Source organism: Neoarius graeffei, chromosome 3 (genome assembly GCF_027579695.1).
Source record: "Neoarius graeffei isolate fNeoGra1 chromosome 3, fNeoGra1.pri, whole genome shotgun sequence".
NCBI classification, from domain to species: Eukaryota; Metazoa; Chordata; class Actinopteri; order Siluriformes; family Ariidae; genus Neoarius; species Neoarius graeffei.
In genome coordinates, this window is record NC_083571.1 from 85,368,385 (window position 1) to 85,388,609 (window position 20,225).

The 20,225-nt window shown below is 42.3% G+C and overlaps 1 protein-coding gene across 5 annotated transcripts in view; it reads left to right on the top strand.

Moving 5' to 3' along the window:
* Positions 1–20,225, top strand: part of mysm1 (Myb-like, SWIRM and MPN domains 1) — a 59,095-nt gene that overhangs the window by 1,953 nt on the left and 36,917 nt on the right. For 2 of the 5 annotated variants that reach the window (XR_009654377.1, XM_060917576.1), the window contains exons 1-9: positions 1,195–1,264; positions 3,644–3,716; positions 3,825–3,895; positions 7,716–7,781; positions 7,941–8,013; positions 8,111–8,209; positions 11,882–12,332; positions 15,361–15,562; positions 15,656–15,786. Coding sequence is in view for 4 of the 5 variants with exons in the window: in XM_060917576.1 (XP_060773559.1) it covers positions 1,203–1,264; positions 3,644–3,716; positions 3,825–3,895; positions 7,716–7,781; positions 7,941–8,013; positions 8,111–8,209; positions 11,882–12,332; positions 15,361–15,562; positions 15,656–15,786 (1,228 nt within the window). In the remaining variant the exon portion in view is untranslated. The other 3 variants (XM_060917577.1, XM_060917578.1, XM_060917579.1) reach the window with 3 other exon arrangements.

The window sequence follows — 20,225 nt, forward strand, 5'->3', positions numbered from 1 at the left end:
TTAACGTGATAGTTATAGTAGTAATGATAATAGTTGTACTTTTTATGAGATGATAAAAATAGTAGTAGTATCAATAATAGAAGTAGTGGTGCTAGTATTGATTGATTCATTGATTTTTTTTTTTTTGGCAATAAATACTTGTACATAAAACAGACATTGCCGAGGATACAAATACAAAATCTTTCTTAATCCTTCATGGAGAATTTCTTCCAGATTAATTTACAAGGTAATAAAAAAAATTACAATATTAAAATTTACATTGGTACAATAATTAAAAAAAACTAGTTACTTAAAAATTTAGACAATAATAACTTATTTAAATTGCCCTGAAACGCATGTGGGCTAGAGCTTGACTTGATGTTTGGGGGAACAGTGTTCCACGTTCTGGCGCCAAGATATATAAAGGACTGTTGTGCAAGTGACGTGCGGCATTTGGTCTCTGTTCCTGGTGTTCTACCTGTGAACCTCTGATCTCAGATGATAAAGTTGAGTTAAGTACAGAGGTGCTAAATTATTTCTGATCTTAAACATCATTGTAGCTTCCCTGATGTAAAGAAGGTCAGATACAGGAAGTAGCCTAAGCGGTTTCATAATTGGAGTGATATGGTCAAACTTCCTTTTGCCACATAAGAGACGGCCAGCAAAGTTTTGCACGAGTTGTTTACTTGTTTATGTTTACTTGCGGGGCGGCACGGTGGTGTAGTGGTTAGCGCTGTCGCCTCACAGCAAGAAGGTCCTGGGTTCGAGCCCCGGGGCCGGCGAGGGCCTTTCTGTGCGGAGTTTGCATGTTCTCCCCGTGTCCGCGTGGGTTTCCTCCGGGTGCTCCGGTTTCCCCCACAGTCCAAAGACATGCAGGTTAGGTTAACTGGTGACTCTAAATTGACCGTAGGTGTGAATGTGAGTGTGAATGGTTGTCTGTGTCTATGTGTCAGCCCTGTGATGACCTGGTGACTTGTCCAGGGTGTGCCCCGCCTTTCACCCGTAGTCGGCTGGGATAGGCTCCAGCTTGCCTGCGACCCTGTAGAACAGGATAAAGCGGCTAGAGATAATGAGATGAGATGAGAAGTCCTGGAAGAAGGTGGTACAGTATTTACGCTCTGGGCTGCAGTATCGCCTCCCGGCCACACGGTGTCGCTCTGAAAATGCAACCCGGAAGGAACGTCGTCTCTCTGCCTCTTTTCAGCCGCTTCTTCACCAGAATCATGGCGGACGAGGTGGATGTTGTTGACATCGAAGGAGACGAGGAGTGTGATGGAGATGAGGGGTAAACGTAACTCCTGAATAAATTTTTGAGCTTTTAAAGGATTGTTATGGAGGACAATTTGTTTTCAAAAGCCCAGGATTCAGGCATGACACGAAAGTAAGGCTGCGTTCCAAGTCGTGCACTTTAACACCCTTTAAAGCATGAGTTCAGGCCCCTGTTACTGCACTTGGAGCAGGGACACTATAGGATAGATAGATAGATAGATAGATAGATAGATCTTTATTGATCCCTTTGGGCGGGTTCCCTCAGGGAAATTAAAATTCCAGCAGCATCATTACAGGATAAACAGAGAATAGAAAAAATAGAAAACTTGTAGGTAAATTAAGTATTAACATCTGCAAATATAAAACATTAAATATGAAAAAAGGTCCAGCAGGAGAGATATTGCACTTTATATTGCACATTGTCCGGTATTGCTTATCGTCAGGCTAGGCTACTGCTCCTTCCCGTCCTCTGTCCTCCTGTTCCCCCTCCTCCCCCCCAGAGAGGAGCTGTACAGTCTGATGGCGTGAGGGACAAAGGAGTTTTTGAGTCTGTTCGTCCTGCACTTGGGAAGGAGCATTCTGTCACTGAACAGGCTCCTCTGGTTGCTCATGACGGTGTGCAGAGGGTCACTGGCATCGTACATGATGTTCAGTAGTTTGTCCATAGTCCTCTTCTCTGCCACCGTCACCAGAGAGTCCAGCTTCACGCCGACCACAGAGCCGGCCCGCCTGATCAGTTTGTCCAGCCTGGATGTGTCCTTCTTGGATGTGCTGCCCCCCCAGCACACCACGGTGTAAAACAGGACACTGGTGACCACAGACTGATAGAACATCCACAGGAGTTTCCTGCAGATGTTAAAGTGCATATTCTGGACCAATTTCATTATTCTTTTATATGAAAGTATGTCCCTTTACACACTCATCCAGAAGGGTAATTTTGCGCAAGGCCGTCTGTCTACAGCAGAAAAAAATAAAACGCGTCTGGAAAAATCCCAAGAGAGTCTGGAGCCAGATTCGTGACGTCACCTGCGGAAGCGCCAGCAGGCTGTGCGAGCTTTGCACGGTTTCAGTGCACAGCCTGTGTAGACCAAGTGCTCCCATTTCTCTCATTGTCCGGCCTTTTGGGAAACGATGAGTACTAATCCCATCAAGATTGGTGTTGCTACCCCCTCCTACGATACATCTGTTAACCGTTTTAATAATGACGTGATAACGTTGAAGAAATTTGCAGTAAACCACCAGGTCGTTTTCTCATAAACAAACCAGCGCTGACGTAGGATTCAGAGGGAGGCGTCCCACACGCGACGTCACAAAAATCAGTGTTTGCCGGAAATCCAAACGGCAAGTTTTTTCAGAGGCGGACCAATTCGCCTCAAATGGCTTGATTTCAACTGAATTGTTCTGGTATTGCTCAAGGTAGAAAAAAAATTGCACAGAATGCAGAATGTTACAGATATTTGACCAAAGTTTAATATAAAATAGAAGACTTACAGTGATCTCGCTCCTGAATTTACCCGTGATATGCACTTTAAAGGACCGCAGCCTCCTCAGGAAGTATAGCCTGCTCTGTCCCTTCCTGTACTGGTGTTTGGTGTTGCAAGTCCAGTCCAGCTTGTTGTCCAGCCACAGCCCGAGGTACTTGTAGGAATCCACAGCCTCCACCTCGACTCCCTCGATCAGAACTGGTCTGGACCTTCCAAAGTCAATGACCAGCTCCTTGGTCTTTGAGGTGTTGAGCTGCAGATGGTTCCTGTTGCACCAAACGGCAAAGTCCCTCACCAGGCTCCTATATAGTTTCAGACATTTCTGTGTCTTGTTTATTGGTTTATCTTGTTTATTGACTCATACATTTAAGCAAAAGGGCTGGATTGTTATTTAGTGATTTTTATCATCATGATTGAAATGAAATGAAACGAATGCATTTACTGCCTGAGATTCATCTCATCTCATTATCTCTAGCTGCTTTATCCTGTTCTACAGGGTCGCAGGCAAGCTGGAGCCTATCCCAGCTGACTATGGGCGAAAGGCAGGGTACATCCTGGACAAGTCGCCAGGTCATCACAGGGCTGACACATAGACACAGACAACCATTCACACTCTCATTCACACCTACGGTCAATTTAGAGTCACCAGTTAACCTAACCTGCATGTCTTTGGGGGAAACCGGAGCACCCGGAGGAAACCCACGCGGACACGGGGAGAACATGCAAACTCCACACAGAAAGGCCCTCGCCGGCCCCGGGGCTCGAACCCGGACCTTCTTGCTGTGAGGCAACAGTGCTAACCACTACACCACCGTGCCGCCCCTGCCTGAGATTTTGTGAATAAAATGAATCCTGATGCTCTTACCTACGATGCTGATCAGGTTAAACATGTAACCTGCTTGATTTTCCAGTGATCTTACCAGAGCAGTGATGCTCCAGGATCAGTACTTACAGTCAGCATGGAGGACTGACCCTGCTGTCCTGGTAAGAGAGAGTTTTAATTTGAGCCAACACACTGAGAAGAACATGAACTCTTTTATTGGGTTTGATCTGATCATTTAGATTCCACATGTTTTGTTTTTTCTCTCTCAGCCCTGGACTCTGGATAACTCAATCAGCGCTGAGAACCGAGAGATCATTGAGAGCATGCTGTTGGAAGAACAATATCCTTCTTCAAAATGACACAAGGTTTCCTTTTGAATTCACTTTCATTCATTCATGATCTATACCGCTTATCCATCACGAGGTTCATCCTGGACAGGTAGTCAGTCTCTCACGGGGTTAACACAGCGAGACGGACAGCCACTCACTCACTCACTCACTCACTCACTCACTCACTCACATTCACACCGATGGCAATTTATTGAAGCCTAATCTGCATGTCTTTGGATGGTAGGAAGGAATTTTTTGTTGTTTTGTTTTTTAATATAACACTTTATTGAAAATGTACAAAACCAATATGGCAACATCCTGATGTTATCCTATTAAATATAGGGAAGAACAAACAAATTATCAAAGGGAACAATCTGATCAAAATCTAGTATAAATAACTTGTCATACAAAATTGAAATGATGTAGGAAGTGCTGTCGTTAAATATGTACGTGGATAGAAAGGGGGAAAGTAAACAAGCAAGAAAAATGATAAAAAAAAATGAAACTAGATAGAGACTGTGACTAAAGTTACAGTAATTTGCGCTAGCTGTTACAAACTGGCAGAGGTGGACAGTAACGAAGTGCATTTACTTGAGGACTGTACTTGAAGCCTAGGTCACAACTGGACGTACAATTTTTTTGGCCGTGCGATTTTTGGCGTTTCCCAAATCGCTGCGTTTTTTTTTTTGTTCGTGGAGAAAGACGCACGTTGGCCGTAAGTTTGTCTTGCAACCTGAAAAAAACTTAAGCACCCGTAGTTTGTTTGACATGACAAAGAACCTCTGCAGCCAGTCTACGGCTCGAAAATCAGCACATCACACGCGCGCCCTCCGTGCGTTTCTTGCGTTTTTTGCACGTAGACCGGCCGTAGGAGCACGTACGGCCGGTTGTGACCAAGGCTTAAGTACACTTTTTGAGTATCTGTACTTTACTTGAGTATAATTTTTTTTGGAAACTTGTGACTTTAACTTCATTACATTTGAAAGGCAAATATCGTACTTTGTACTCCACTACATTTCTATCAAGGTCCTCGTTACTCTGAAGCAGCTTTGAAAGTGGATGTTTTTTTTTTCTTTTCTAAGGGCCCGTTTACACGAGGATGCTGTCGGGTAAAAACGACTAAATATTTTATCAGAAGTGCCTTTCGTTTACACGGGGACGGCGTTTCCAAGGCTGAAAAACGGATAAAATTGAAAACGCCTTCCAGAGTGGATAAGTTAAAAACAGCCCCCGTTGCATATCCGTCTAAACTACCCAATACGCGAAACTCTGCTCGGATCTGCTCACGTCGGGTATGCGTTTATGTCATACATATGTCATATACTGTACATGCCAGCCCGGGAAGTAAGAAAGTAAGTAAAAAAGTATGAGCATGTCTGATTACATCGATCCAACGGACCTTCAAGCTGCTGTGTGTTTTAATGCAGTAGATGTGTTTTCCTGCTCACCTGCCCAGCTGGAGCTCCTCAGTTTGGTGTCGCCAAGTTACACGCACGCACGCGCGCGCCGCCTATTCAAGCCGCTCGTGAAACCATAAACCCGAGACTGAAAACAAAACTAGCAGCCGAACGGGTTTATTTTGCTGAGATGGACACTGCCTTTTCTCTTCTTCACCGAAACAAGAGTGAGTGTTACTTAATAAAGGCAGATTAAAAGAGTTTCGGTTTGCTCCTGCTCCTCCCTCGAGCACTACAGTACCTCAGCCGGACCGGTGTTCTGTGAAGTTATCCTAGCAAGTTCTCATACAGACCGTTTTATTATTCAAAACAAGTCGTTACAAATTATTTGACTCAGCCAAAGACTCGACCAATACGCACAAAACATAAAAATCGGCAAATGCGTGAAATTCTAACCGATTTTCTATCAGCCCAGCTGATCGGTGGGACAAAACTACTGTTGAATTTTCCTACCCTCCTGGATTTCGCGCATGCGCAGTAGGCTTGGTAGGATAACTTGACAGAACAGCAGCGCAGATGTGCAGATCAGACAAGACGGAAGACGTTGCGCATGCGTGCAGACATAGCGGAGACATTTATGCGTCACCGTATAGACGCAGATTTCCTCCTTGAAAATGGTCGTGTAGACGCGGAAAAAAGTGAGAACGAAAACGGACTTTTGCGTTTTTGTTTTATACCGTCCCCGTGTAAAGTGGGCCTAAAATGTGATTGGTTTTTTCGCAGGTGACACTGAGGCAGCCCATCAGTAATCACTAGGGTCATTTCACGTCCATAGACTATAAAATCAAGTTCAGTGATTTCTCAGCAGCTTTATTTGAACACAATCCGTTGATGGCTGAATGTAAGGAGGCGGTTCTTCTGGAGATTGCACGCACCCATGGCCATTTCGTTTTAAATGTTTGCTTTGTTTGCCGAAAACGAACCACATCACAGCCTCCAAAAACTCGCCGTCCGACCTGCGGAAGCATATTGAGGTATATAAACGTTTTATTCCAAGAGAAAGCTTGTAATGAAGTTGTCTGTGCTTTTAGAGCTCGCGATAATGTTGCAATAGCTATGCAGTCTGGTTCGTCAAATGATTTTCTATGGATTTGCCCGCCAATTTGCCGTAGCCTTGTCCATGGCTAAGGTTAACACACAGCTAGTTAATTTGGACACTGTTAGTTAGCATGTAAAAACAGAGTTATGCTAACATGAATAACATTTAACTTATCCAAAGTCCTTTCAGAAATATGTTTCAGCATAATCTTGCCAAATAAACAGAATGTAGAAATCTTTCTTTTCTAGTAGCGTTAGCTACCCAATATGATTTCGAGTTTGAAAAGAGTTTGCTAGCATGTCAGGTGGAGCTTCACTGACTAGCTAGCTTAACGTTAAACCACCATAATGGCACAGCATGCGTTCATTTTGTGAATTCACATTTCTGTCTTTGGTCACTGCATTAGGTTTTGTTTAGCGTTGTGGCAATAATACAACAATGCGTTGACAGAAAATGTATTTTTAATACTTAAGCATTTTTAAAAGCAAGTACTTCAGTACTTTAACTTAAGTAAAAATTTGACTGGACAACTTTCACTTGTATCGGAGTAACATTTGACCAGTGGGATCTGTAAGGAATGAAGTTGGGTACTTTGTCCACCTCTGCAAACTTGGAAGTCTGGTCACCGTACCCTATAGATCTGGGTAGATAAAGAATGACGCTTAGTGAGGAAAAGTTGTGCCCTGCTGTCCTGAACAAAATTGGAAAAAAAAAATCATGAAAATTGACAGTTATATGTGATTTGAAAAAAATCCCATTTTTCATGGATCATTCCGGATCAGTGATCCAGATCACCACCAAAAGTCATAGCAATGTAATTCAGCCCAGAGGTTTTCTTCATGTGAAATTTGGTGGTGATTGGCTGAAAACTGAGTCGATAAGTGTCCTATAAACGTTAGGAGAATAATAATAAGAGGAATAATAAAATAGAAAGATCCTGAGTGAGAGTAACCATTTGCACCAGTGCTGCTAGCACAAATAAAACGCCCAAAAGGGGAAAAACAGTTTTATCTTGATTATCTAATTCAGTGGGGAAATGTTTTAAAATATCATCCAATCTTTTTGCTTTTGCTCCTGTTACAAATTTTAAGGGTCTTAAATATAATTTAAATACAGTCAAGAAAGAAAGAAATTTGGGGGATGATTTTAGGATTCTATTCTTGTGTATTTAAAAAAAAAACCTTAGCCAGACATAGAATTACAACTATGGCAAGAAATTGTAGAAAACCCACACAGTCACGAGGAGGACATCCACACGCCACAGCGTGCCATCAGTTCACTTTTAATTGTCCATATTGTCCGAAAGCACGTGTGTACATCCTTAATTTTGCTCACATATTATTTTGCTGGGAAGAAGGTTCCGAAAGTGGCATGGACGGATGAAAAGCCGAAAGTAAAAAAGTGAGTAAAGAATGAAGTGTAATGTTTTCAATTTTGTGTCGAGATGATTATCTAGAACAAATGACCTTGAAGTGATTTAAGTGCTGTTGCTGAATCTAATAAGCTATTGTCAGCTTTTTGAACAAGAGGAGTCTAGAAAGTTTGTGTAACCCTGCGCAGGTCGCCAGTGAAGAGCTCTGGAGCTTCGGCTCGTTGGGCACAAGAGGAGAAAGAGCTCTTTGAGAGAGGACTGGTATGGTTTTGTTACACCTTAGTTTTCAACAACGGCTAACATACGAGTGTAATCGTGTTAAAAACGTATAATCACTTCTGTGATTTTCCTGAACTAGGCTCAGTTTGGCCGGAGGTGGACCAAAATCGCAAAGCTGATCGGCACTAGGACTGTCCTTCAAGTGAAGAGCTACGCCAGGCAGTACTTTAAGAACAAGGTACGGCGTGACAGCGTGGACTCTTTTTTTTTTTTCTGGATCTTCTCAGGATTTTTAATGCCACGTTTGTACCTTTCGAGATTCTTGAGATGTTTGGAAATTTGGGTTTAAAGGAGAACTGAAGTAATTTTTAAACTTGCTTTATTTCTGAATTGACGTGTTCTTCAATTACGTTTTCGGTTTTAGTAACCTTGTGTCGTGACTCGTATTGGCAACTAATTGCAATTAAATATTATACTTATCAGCCTATTCGGTTTTTAGCCACATTGAATTTAGTTTATTTGATCCATGGCAAGCGTCGCTTATCCGCGCGATTTTCACGAGACTTGTGCGAGACTTCGAAACGTGAAGCGTCAGTGCCGCCATTTTGAAAACTGTTTTCCAAATGAAATATTGCACAAAAACGAGTTTAAATGACGAGTACTGCCTACTTTTTTCAAACTTTCCTGATTGCTATCAAAACAAAAACAAAACTTCCGGCTTGATTACGTCAGCATTCGAAAGAGGCCGCGCACATCTTTTGACAGCGTTGGCAGATGTCGGTCACTTTGATTTCCGCTGTACGTTTTACATCCGTCTTACGATGTCTTGCACAGGTCTCAGCGAATCTCGTTTACGCCCATTGCTTTAACTTATGGACTGATATATTACAGAGCATATTTCAAACACTAACTTGCTATTGCAGTGACAAAATAGCTATCAAAAATGCATTCCTATATTTAATAAAATGAGAAATAGAATTTTGATAAAACACTTAGCCTTCAGTTCTCCTTTAATGTGTGCAAGGTGCCGTGTGCACATCAGCACATGAACATTTTAAAGATATTTAAGACTACGTTCAGACTGCACCCTGAAACGACCCATATCCGATTTTTTTTTGCCCATATGCGACCTGTATCCGATTTGTTATTGACAATCTGAACGACACAGATCCGATTTTTTCACATGCGACCCAGGCCGCTTGGATATGTGGTCCTAATTCCGATGCATATCCGATATTTTCACATGCGACTGCAGTCTGACCGGACAGGTCGCATTCATGCGACCTACACGTCATCAACAAGAGACAAACGTCACTATTCTGCGTTGGCTAATCCCGCCTCTTTGGTGGAAAACAACAACATTTTATACAGTTTTCAGAATTTAAATAGACTTTTATAGAATTGATCAAGCTAATGGTGGCTTTGGTAGGGACCTGGATGTTTATCTGTTAGCCTGATTAAATAAAACAGTTTCTAGAACTGATTTATAACTTAAACCATCCTGTATTACAAGATTATAAGATTGTTCTGGAAATTTCCAGTAATTTGACACCTTCGGTCTCATTACTCTGCTGCCCACATTAATCAGATTATTGTGTGAGTTCCGCCGCCGCCACAAAAACCACATCGCCAGGTCTCGCCTCATCTCCATAGCAAACTGCACTGGTGTTTCTGCACCTTGAGCCAGCGCTGAGAGAAGTTGCAGAATTCAGCTGGCTATAAACAATCTAAATAAATATTTATAAAAATGTAGAAAAAGTTTATTAATATGACGAAATAAATATGTGCAAATTATTAAGCCTGAATTAAGAGTTTGGTAATACAGCGGCCGTATCCCAAATGACTGCCTGCTGAAGCTCGAGTGCACTATATAGAGTTTAAAAATCCATTACTTCCTAGTAACATGTAGTGCACTTATATAGAAATTAGAGAGACATTTAGGAGTCAACCCTCGTTACCAGGCTACACGTTTTCATTTCAGTTCAGAAACAAAAACACACACGAGACCTCACACTTTAACACTAACCAGATAATTAAACAAACAAACCAAAAAAAATCATTAAACGTGAAGAGTGCGCTTTTTTTTTTTTGTTTACGTATTATGTAGATGTGCTTATTACGTGTCAATTTGCGCATGCGGGACACTTTTGGGTCGTTTTCCGTTCATATTGGAGATCGCACACAAGTCTCATATAATTGGTAATGTGAACGGCCTAACAAAAAAATTCGGATTTCACAACAAATCGGATATGGGTCGTTTCAGGTTGCGGTCTGAAGGTAGTGTAAGATGCGTTTGAAGCGTTTCTCGAGACCTACAATTATTACACAATTTCAAAGATGCCTTGGAAAAACTGATCTGCGATATGTTTCTTTATTTTCATGCTTTTCTGTATGTTTTCCAGCCTATAAGTTGGCATATCAGGTGAAAATTCAAATTCAGTCCAGATTGGTTGAAACCGGTCTCATTGAATTCAGAAATGATTGCAGAACAATGTACTTTTTACAGAATGAAAACGTTTATCCGTTCTTGAGATGTTACAAATCAAAGATTGAAAAAATGGTGTCGTTTTTAGAAAACTGTATGTTTTCTAAAACTATGTATGAGAATCACATGGTCCAAAATGGGCCTCATTAATGAATGAGCTCAAATGCTTTTTCTTAATAGCTTTTTTTTTTCCAAGATATTTACATGGAAGTTGGCAGATACATAGATGGTTGTATACTGAATACAAAGTTTCAAAAATTAGTAACAAAAAAAAGTGCAAATTAGTATTTAATTAGTATTAATTATGCTAATTCGGTAAAAATGTTAAATCTGTACACTCAGTAAAAAAGTAATAAAAGATTATTCCTAATACCCTCTTTGTGCTCTGTAGGCCTTTGTATTTCTCAAAAGTAGGGCCTACTAGTGTTTATATTAAAGAATAAAAATGCTAATATTCACAGCTTGCAAGGCGAACCTCGAAAAAACTGAGAGCCACATATAATAAACAATTCCAGTTAACTGAATTGAAATTGACACTCTCGTTTCTGACTTCTGGTTTTTTAAAATCTCATTCCAACCATTAAGATCTCAGTATTTTTCATCACAACAACTACAGTTCTATTCTAAAATATTTATTTACAGGAAACAGTTTGATTTAAAAAAAAAAAGTAGGTAAAGCTGTGAAAACTTGCTTCAAAGTCTCCTGTGAATCATAACATCAAAACTAGCTGACGGAAAATTTTGCTGAATACTTCATCAGAAACAGTGAGAGCGAGAGAACATCCCTATAAAAGTTGTCTGATTGATATTCACGAGCAATCCAGTCAGAAACTGATCAGGAGAGAGAGAGAGAGAGAGAGAGAGAGCCTGAGCTCTTAAAAAGCACCGGCAGTTTCCCAACGTCCCGCGAGCAGAGTGTGAACTCTTTTGTACCAACTTCAACCTGCCGTTCCTCCCAAAGTACTGAACAGATCTTAACAAGAGAAATTTCTTTGGAAAGCAGAGATTATAAGCTTTTTTCGTAATAGTGTTCACCATAGAAAATATTCAAGAGTTAAGCAATGACAGATTTGGAAACTTAGATGAGCGTCTGCATGGACAATTTTCGCAGCACCGCCAGCGAGCGTCTGATATGCTTAATATAAGAAGTCTAGAAGTTACATACTGTCGCTTTAACTTTTAAATTCTTTTCCGTCCCCTTTAATTATTAGGAATGACTTCTGATAGACTAGGTATAGTCGTTGTAATCACGGTACTTTTACTACTTTTTGCGTCAGTGTTACGGAGATTATTGTAAATTGTTGTCGTTTATTCTGCTTGTGGCTGCAACAAACAATCAGCGCGGTTACGCTAGTTTTCTCGTCACTGATCAGTTTATTCTCTTCTTAATCAGCTCTTTCTTCTGTTTCGTTTTTTAACCTAAAGGCTAAAGCTGAAGGTCATACTGAAGTGTCTGCCACTAAGCCCCAGAGTGCACTGCTTCCTGCACTACCGTCTGGATCCAGCCCTCCGTCTGTCCAGCCTCAGGCTGCTGCTCTGACCAACGCCGTACGCATCGAACGACTGTCTGACGACGAGGACGTTGACATCACCGATGACCTGAGCGATGATGCAGTGAGTCAGCCTGAGAACCAGTTCGATTTCAGGGACGAGCCCAAAGGTTTGGATCCACCTCAAGACCAAACAGGTCAAAATCAAACACCGTCCTCTACAGGCAAACTAAACCATTACATCTCGGATGTAGCGGAAACATCTAATACACCTGCTGAGGGGAACAGCAGCTGCTTTCAGACTGGGACCGAGCCAGAACCTGGAGATCATAGAGAGTCCTGGGACACAAAAATACAGCCCCAGTATGGGGATGAGTGCGCTGACGGTACCTATTGCTTACTTTTAAGGCGTACATACAGTACTGTGCGAAAGTCTTGTAAAAGATGCATGTAAAGAATTGCTGTAGAGCAAAAAAATGGCTTAAATATAATGAAAGTAAATGTTTCAACATGAAAAAAAAATACTATAAACAGCAGTCAGCCATAATAAATGAAACAAAGTCGATATTTGGTGTGAGACGACCAGCGCTCGAAACTAACGGTGTCCCGATGTCCCGGGGACCATAAAAAATGTCATCGGGACACAAAATTATCATATCTGGGACAATCCCGGGACAATGGAAAAAAATAGATCTAGAAAAAAAGTTCTACATTAATATTATTTACAAAGCCGTAACACATACGTAGACATTCACCTAATTTGTCAATTTTAATTTTAAAACGTTAACAGCGAAAAATACATAGTAGCTACACTTTCGATGCCCCTGCATCCGTAGGCTACAGAGCAGCGCATTCTGTTCTAGAATCTTCGGCCGGTGTCCGCATTATATGGACTTGGAATGGAATTGCTACCGCACACGCTGCGCCGACTCTTGCCAGAACAAAAATGCTGAAGTGGTTGAAGCGGACCGACCGCGGGGAAGAAACTGAAAGCCCAGACATAACGTCTCCGGGACCTTCAGGATCCAAAGTGTCATCGCCTGGTCTGCAGGCAACGCTAGCAACTGAATGAACACTGTTAGACACGTTATAGAATACAACAGGAATGATGTGGATGATATTGACGGAAGATACCGTTCAACAGAATAAGTGAGTTTTCTTGGTGTCTTTCTAGTTCAGAAAGTTTAGTCAGTCAGCAGCACAACTAGGCTCGGACCTGGCAGGTCCGTGTATCATCGTTTTCCAGATTGAATGGAATACTTGAATGATCGGATGATACACGGACCCTGGCACTATGCTGATGTTGCTAATGTTTGCACCCGGCAGCGAAAGTTCATAAAATGGATAACGGAAAGTTCATAAAAATGGATAACGGAAAGTTCATAAAAATGGATAACGGAAAGTTCATAAAAATGGATAACGGTAATGGTGAAAATGATAAGTTGGCCTTATAAGTGGCAACAGATATTCAAGGTATAAGTAGATGAAATGAACATAAAAGGGGTCTTATTTTCAGCTAAAGTGTACTGCAGATGTAGGGAGTTGAAACATTTTCTGAATGAGCTAGTTGGCCCCTTTAAATAAACGGGTATCTATTCATACAGTGAGATCGCCAAAGTTTAATAAACTGAAAATGCAATAACTGTAATTTTGAAGTAGATGATGTATAGGACGTGTCGCTTGTGTCTTGTGACTTATTGTAAAAATGATATAAAGGGTTCAAAATTGCATAGTTACAAATATAATAGTAACTTCATATGATATTAACCACTGGTTATTTCAGAGAGGAAAAAAATGGGGACACTATTGCTTCCATTCGGGACAATACAACACAGAATTCGGGACCACTGGGGGACACAAAGAAAAAAAGTTAATTTCGAGCCCTGGAGACGACTCTTTGCTTTTAAAAAAAAAATAGTAGTCTCAGGTACAGTGAGTGCAGTTCGATAAGGAAATGAGCTGTAGGTTTGACTGAGCATCTTACAGAACCAGCCACAGTTCTTCTGGACACTTTGACCGTCACACTCGCTTCTTCATTCTGCACCAAAACCCAGCAGCCTTCATTATGTTTCCTTTTTTTAATCTGAAAAGTCGTCTCTTCTGTCATATGCTGCTCAGATACAAACTTTTTTCTGTAACATTTAATTTTATGCTGGAAAACAAGCATTTGGAACTCCTCTCATTATCTCTAGCCACTTTATCCTGTTCTACAGGGTCGCAGGCAAGCTGGAGCCTATCCCAGCTGACTACGGGCGAAAGGCGGGGTACACCCTGGACAAGTCGCCAGGTCATCACAGGGCTGACATATAGACACAGACAACCATTCACACTCACATTCACACCTACGGTCAATTTAGAGTCACCAGTTAACCTAACCTGCATGTCTTTGGACTGTGGGGGAAACCGGAGCACCCGGAGGAAACCCACGCGGACACGGGGAGAACATGCAAACTCGGCACAGAAAGGCCCTCGCCGGCCACGGGGCTCGAACCCGGACCTTCTTGCTGTGAGGCGACAGCGCTAACCACTACACCACCGTGCCGCCCGCATTTGGAACTCTAAAATGTTTTTGTACTGACCTTGATAATGTAGAAGTCATAAAAAACAAATCTATAACAAAGTTTATATAAAAAAAAAATGAACAGTAAGACTTTTGCACAGTACTGTATATGTTCGAACATGTCCATCACATGATTCTATGCTTATTCAGCATTAAACATGGATGCAAACGGCGCGCCTTTTGGCGGATGCCGCCTTTTTCACGGCTGTCTGGGGGACTTGTGTGAATCGCGCAGATCCGATGAGATGAGCTTTTTTTTTGGGGGGGGGGGGGGGGGAGTGTCTGATTATAATTTCATCAAAGTAAGTTCTGTATTAAAATTACTAAATAAGCAAATGCCGTTACAGTCCATGAAACATAGGAAGTATAAGTATGAGAAGAAAACAGTAAATCAGAAAGCTGTGCATGTAAAGCCAATTACGTAACTTGCGTAACTTGCGTTGGACTGATGGGAAATCCTTGCGCGTGCAGTGAAGTGCAGCCAGCAGCTGATAATGGCGCGCAGCCAATTGGCTTTACGTGCGCAGCTTTCTGATTTACTGTTTTCTTCTCATACTTATACTTCCTATGTTTCATGGACTGTAACGGCATTTGCTTATTTAGTAATTTTAATACAGAATTTACTTTGATGAAATTATAAGACACTCCAACGCCCCCTCCCCCCCAAAAAAACCCCCTCATCGGATCTGCGCGATTCACACAAGTCCCCCAGACAGCTGTGAAAAAGGTGGCATCCGCCAAAAGGCGCGCCGTTTGCATCCATGATTAAAACTAGTGTTCTCCTTAACCACGGTGCAGTTATAACTGTTCAGAAATAGTGTTTTGGATAGTGACATTGGTATTTCTTTTGGGAGATAAAGTTGAGAAGAGTCCACTAGAAGACACCGAAGACCAGGACGAAGAAGAGGAGCTGAAGCCCCCCGAACAGGAAGTGACGCTGGACACAAGTACCATCACCGAAGAAGAAAAGCAGGCCATCCCAGAATTCTTTGAGGGTCGTCTGTCAAAAACGCCAGAGCGATATCTGAAAATCCGCAACTACATACTGGACCAGTGGTGAGTGTGCGATGGATCCTGATGGATTTATGAGGCAAAAATCACCAATATGTGCAGCTTCGAGTGCCTGTTTGTGTATGTGGTGTGTATTAGGGAGAAGAGCAAACCCAAGTACTTAAATAAGACGTCAGTGCGTCCAGGCTTGAAGAACTGCGGGGATGTGAACTGCATTGGCCGAATACACACCTACCTGGAGCTCATAGGGGCGATCAACTTCAACTGTGGTAATGCTCCTAACTCTGGGCTGTAGTTTATCTATCGTTCTCTTACGCACCGGTATTGGAGTGTGTGTGTGTGGTTATGTTTAAAAGAGAATAAGTTATTTGGCACACAGTCCAAAAGTCTTTAGTTCCACTTGACCTTATAACTGCGTTCTAAAGAGAGAGGAAAAAAAAAATTCTTGGTGTATAAATACCAGCCATGCAGATGTTCTGTTGCATTTACTGCAAGTGTGATGGAGGAAAGTTCTGGGTTTATTTGCTTTTTTTTTTTTTTTCCCAAAAAAGTGACATTTTGTCATTCCTTTTGGACAAGTTATTGATAAAATACAGTGCAATTGATGAACAATGCTGCAGCTCAATATGGGGCAGGAATGGTGCTAGGATTTTTTTTTTTTTTTTGTTCTGGGTCCAGAGATCCACATGACTGGCCAAATTGGGGTCCCTGGTATTTTTTTTTTTTCTTTCTAAGTCCCTTCTCATGCCATGTGGCGCATAGGGTGGCGCCGATCTCCGTTTCCGTAGCCCTCGGCCTCTCACCTATTACATAGCTAGGGTTACAGTGGGGAGCTAGTCCTCTGGTAACCACAAGAGTTTGACTCCCCACTCGCATCTGCCTTGCCAGACGGCAGTAGGCACCATTTTTATGATGGTCTTTGGTATGACCCGACCGTGAATAGAACTCGTGATCTCCCAATTGAGAGGCGGACACACTAACCACTAGGCCAACTCGCGGTGGCATTTTTTTTTTTTTTTTGTGGGTCCCAAATATTTTTTATATATATATATATATATATATATATATATATATATATATATTTATATATATATATTTTTTTATATAAAAAAACCTCACGATCTCCTGCCTCTTGACTGGGAGACGCACTCAGGTCATACCAAAGACCATCATAAAAATGGTACCTACGACCTAGGTTACCAGAAGACTAGCCCCCCCGTAACCCTAGCTATGTCATAGGCGAGAGGCCAAGGGCTACAGAAACCGAGATCGGCGCCGCCCTATGTGCCATATGGTGCAGGAAGGACTTTAGAATTTAGATGTTCAATGTAGCACCGTGGTCCTGGAGAAACGTAGTTTCGTTTTAACTGTGTGTACTGTACCAACTGTATATGGTTGAAATGACAAACAAAAAGACCTTGACCTTATTCGGTCTGAGTGAAGCGATTGGACGAACTAACTGCATGTCTACCTGTGCGCTCTCTGCCCTTGCACTCATTGCACGTGACCAGAGTTTTCCACGAGGCTAGGCAGACGCATCAGACGTATCGCTGAAGCTTGCGAGCTAGTCGACAGCTGTGAGTACTAACAATAGCCGTGCTAGTTGTTTACATTCATTATGATATATATTAGGTCTTTTCTTACATGTGAATGAGAGATGAGGCAGTTGGATTGGACAACGAAGCGCGACACTTTTCCCCCACCGCTCTCTTCCATGGACTCCTCCACCAGCAGTAGTCAGGCAGTGCACGTTCATGTGTTTGGACGAGTGGCTTTGGACAAGGTGCAGGAGGGAGGGGGTGGGATACTTTCAAAATCTAGCTTACTCTTGTTGGTTTCTCCATTGTTTCAATTAGTTATTAAAAAAAATAATTAGTTTATCATTACCATGGCAGTTTGCAGGTTAATCTGCATGAAGCATGCGTCGTCTTCCCTCAGTCTGCACCATGACCCTTCTCACAGAGTCAGACGACTCATCTAAACCAGCACGAGACAATAACACGCTCAAGGACTTGTATGCAACACGTGTAACTTGTGTAATTGTTAAGTTTTCTGTGAAGCGACGTTTATTTAGCATCATGTCAGCGCTTGATAACAGTCAGATATAAAGCTGGAACTAAGAAAACGTCTTTACGATGAAGGGCTTTGTGCTTTTTTTTATGGTCTTGTTAACTTCAGAAAAGAGACAGAGAGGATGGTCAGAGAACGGTTGTTTATTTATAGCGATTGTAACAAGTGATAACTGGAACTAACGTGTTTTTGCGAAAATAAAACGTAATGTCTAAAAATGTATAATAAAACTGTAATCGGGCGGCACGGTGGTGTAGTGGTTAGCGCTGTCGCCTCACAGCAAGAAGGTCCTGGGTTCGAGCCCCGTGGCCGGCGAGGGCCTTTCTGTGTGGAGTTTGCATGTTCTCCCCGTGTCCGCGTGGGTTTTCTCCGGGTGCTCCGGTTTCCCCCACAGTCCAAAGACATGCAGGTTAGGTTAACTGGTGACTCTAAATTGAGCGTAGGTGTGAGTGTGAGTGTGAATGGTTGTCTGTGTCTATGTGTCAGCCCTGTGATGACCTGGCGACTTGTCCAGGGTGTACCCCGCCTTTCGCCCGTAGTCAGCTGGGATAGGCTCCAGCTTGCCTGCGACCCTGTAGAACAGGATAAAGCGGCTAGAGATAATGAGATGAGATGAAAACTGTAATCAGGAGCAAATGTCTTGGCTTTATTGTAAGAGGAATTAAAACACTCATTTGTTGCATCACATCACCCAGTCAATGATTATTTAACAATTATCCGCTGAGGGTGAAGTGGATGTCGCTGAATAATAACTGAGACGAAGTCGAGGATTCACCGGTATTCACTGAGCCTGAGACGGATAATTGTTTTAGTATAAACACACAGGTGATTGATTTACAAAAAAAATCGTATTAAAAAAATTTCAATCTTCAAAAGCAGCATGCAAATGTAGAAGAAGAAACCTTTAGAACAGGGGTGGCCAGCCAGTCGGAGCCCAAGAGCCACAATTCTTACTGTGTTACGGCAAAGAGCCACATTGGCACATGAACATGGGCACACAAATATTACCCTTCCTTCTGCGCGCGCGGACACACACACACACACACACACACACACAGCCACATTGATGTCACACTCCAACTTAACCAATGCCCCACACCAACATGATGATACATTTACTGCAGTACCAAGACCACAGGCCAGTCATTTTCAACAGTGGCGACTGGTGAAGAAAATTGTAGGTGGGGCACAAAGGCAGACATTGTTTACATGTGGGGATTCCCCCCATTGGGGGGGTTCCGGGGTCCTCTCCCGAAAAATTTTGGATTTCTTAGATGCAATTTCCTGTATTCTAGTGCGTTTTGGAGTTACCTGTTTAACATCGAAAATGCAAAAGCCATTTTGATTCAGCTTGAATTCTCAATTGCATGACCTGCACAAGACCTGCATTCAAATAAATAAGTATTCAAATAAATACAGTCAGTCGGAAAATGGAAATTACAAAGTGCTAATTTAATTTCCTCAAACAGTATGTGTTACTGTCTCTGTTTTGTAAACTTTTTGAAGAGCTGTACCTGCTTTTGTGATTGACTTTTTAACGTGATTAACTTGTGTTTACGAAGTTCACTCCCTTTCGGAAAGTCCTGGTCGATTTTAGCATGTAGTGAGCTGAAGTGACGCTGAAGATTTGAAGCCTTGAAATGCGACAATGACGACTGACATAGAAGGCAGAATGGCTTGCCATAACGTTCAACGAAAAAATATAAATCCTCCCACTCTGTTAAAAACGTCCTGTTTTCATCTTCATATTTTCTTTTTGAAGTGCATTTTTTCCCTGCCATTTTGAGATCTGAAATTTAGCATATCATCTCACGCACCTGCGCATTTGTCATGATGTGAAAATACCGTAATGAAACCAAGCGAAGCACCTTTAATAAAATAACCGTAATTAACTGCAGTGAAGCGAAAACGCACATAAAACCACAAACGAACACCAACTTGGACGTGAAGGTGAGAGCCGCATGACGCCAGGCAAAGAGCCGCATGCGGCTCGCGAGCCGCGGGTTGGCCACCTATGCTTTAGAAGAAACCTTTGTCACATGCACACTTCAAGCACAGTAAAATTCATCCTCTGCATTTAACCCATCTGAAGCAGTGAACACACGTGTGTGCACACACACTCAGAGCAGTGGGCAGCCACACCAGAGCACCCGGGGAGCAGTCAGGGGTCAGGTACCTTGCTCAAGGGCACCTCAGCCCAAGGCCGCCCCACGCCAACCTAACTGCATGCCTTTGGACTGTGGAGGAAACCGGAGCACCTGGAAGAAATCCACACGGACACGGGGAGAACATGCAAACTCCACACAGAAAGGGCCTCGCCGGCCACTGGGTTCGAACCCGGAGCCTTCTTGCTGTGAGGCGACCGTGCTAACCACTACACCACCGTGCCGCCCCGTAACAAAGGCGCGTGCAGACTTGTCGCTTATCTGTACCGACTTGCATAAAATACTTTTTGAAATAGATAATATAAATCACAATTCCACCTTACCTTTGAATAGTTTTAGACCAAACTTCGTCGGCTCTTTAGTGCTTTTAGGAGCAGTGTTTTCCTTCAGAATTTCTAATCCTTCCTCGCTTACGGTGACGAAGCAAATGGCCGCCATTTTGCCGAGTCGCTTGAGGTGATTATCAAGAAATA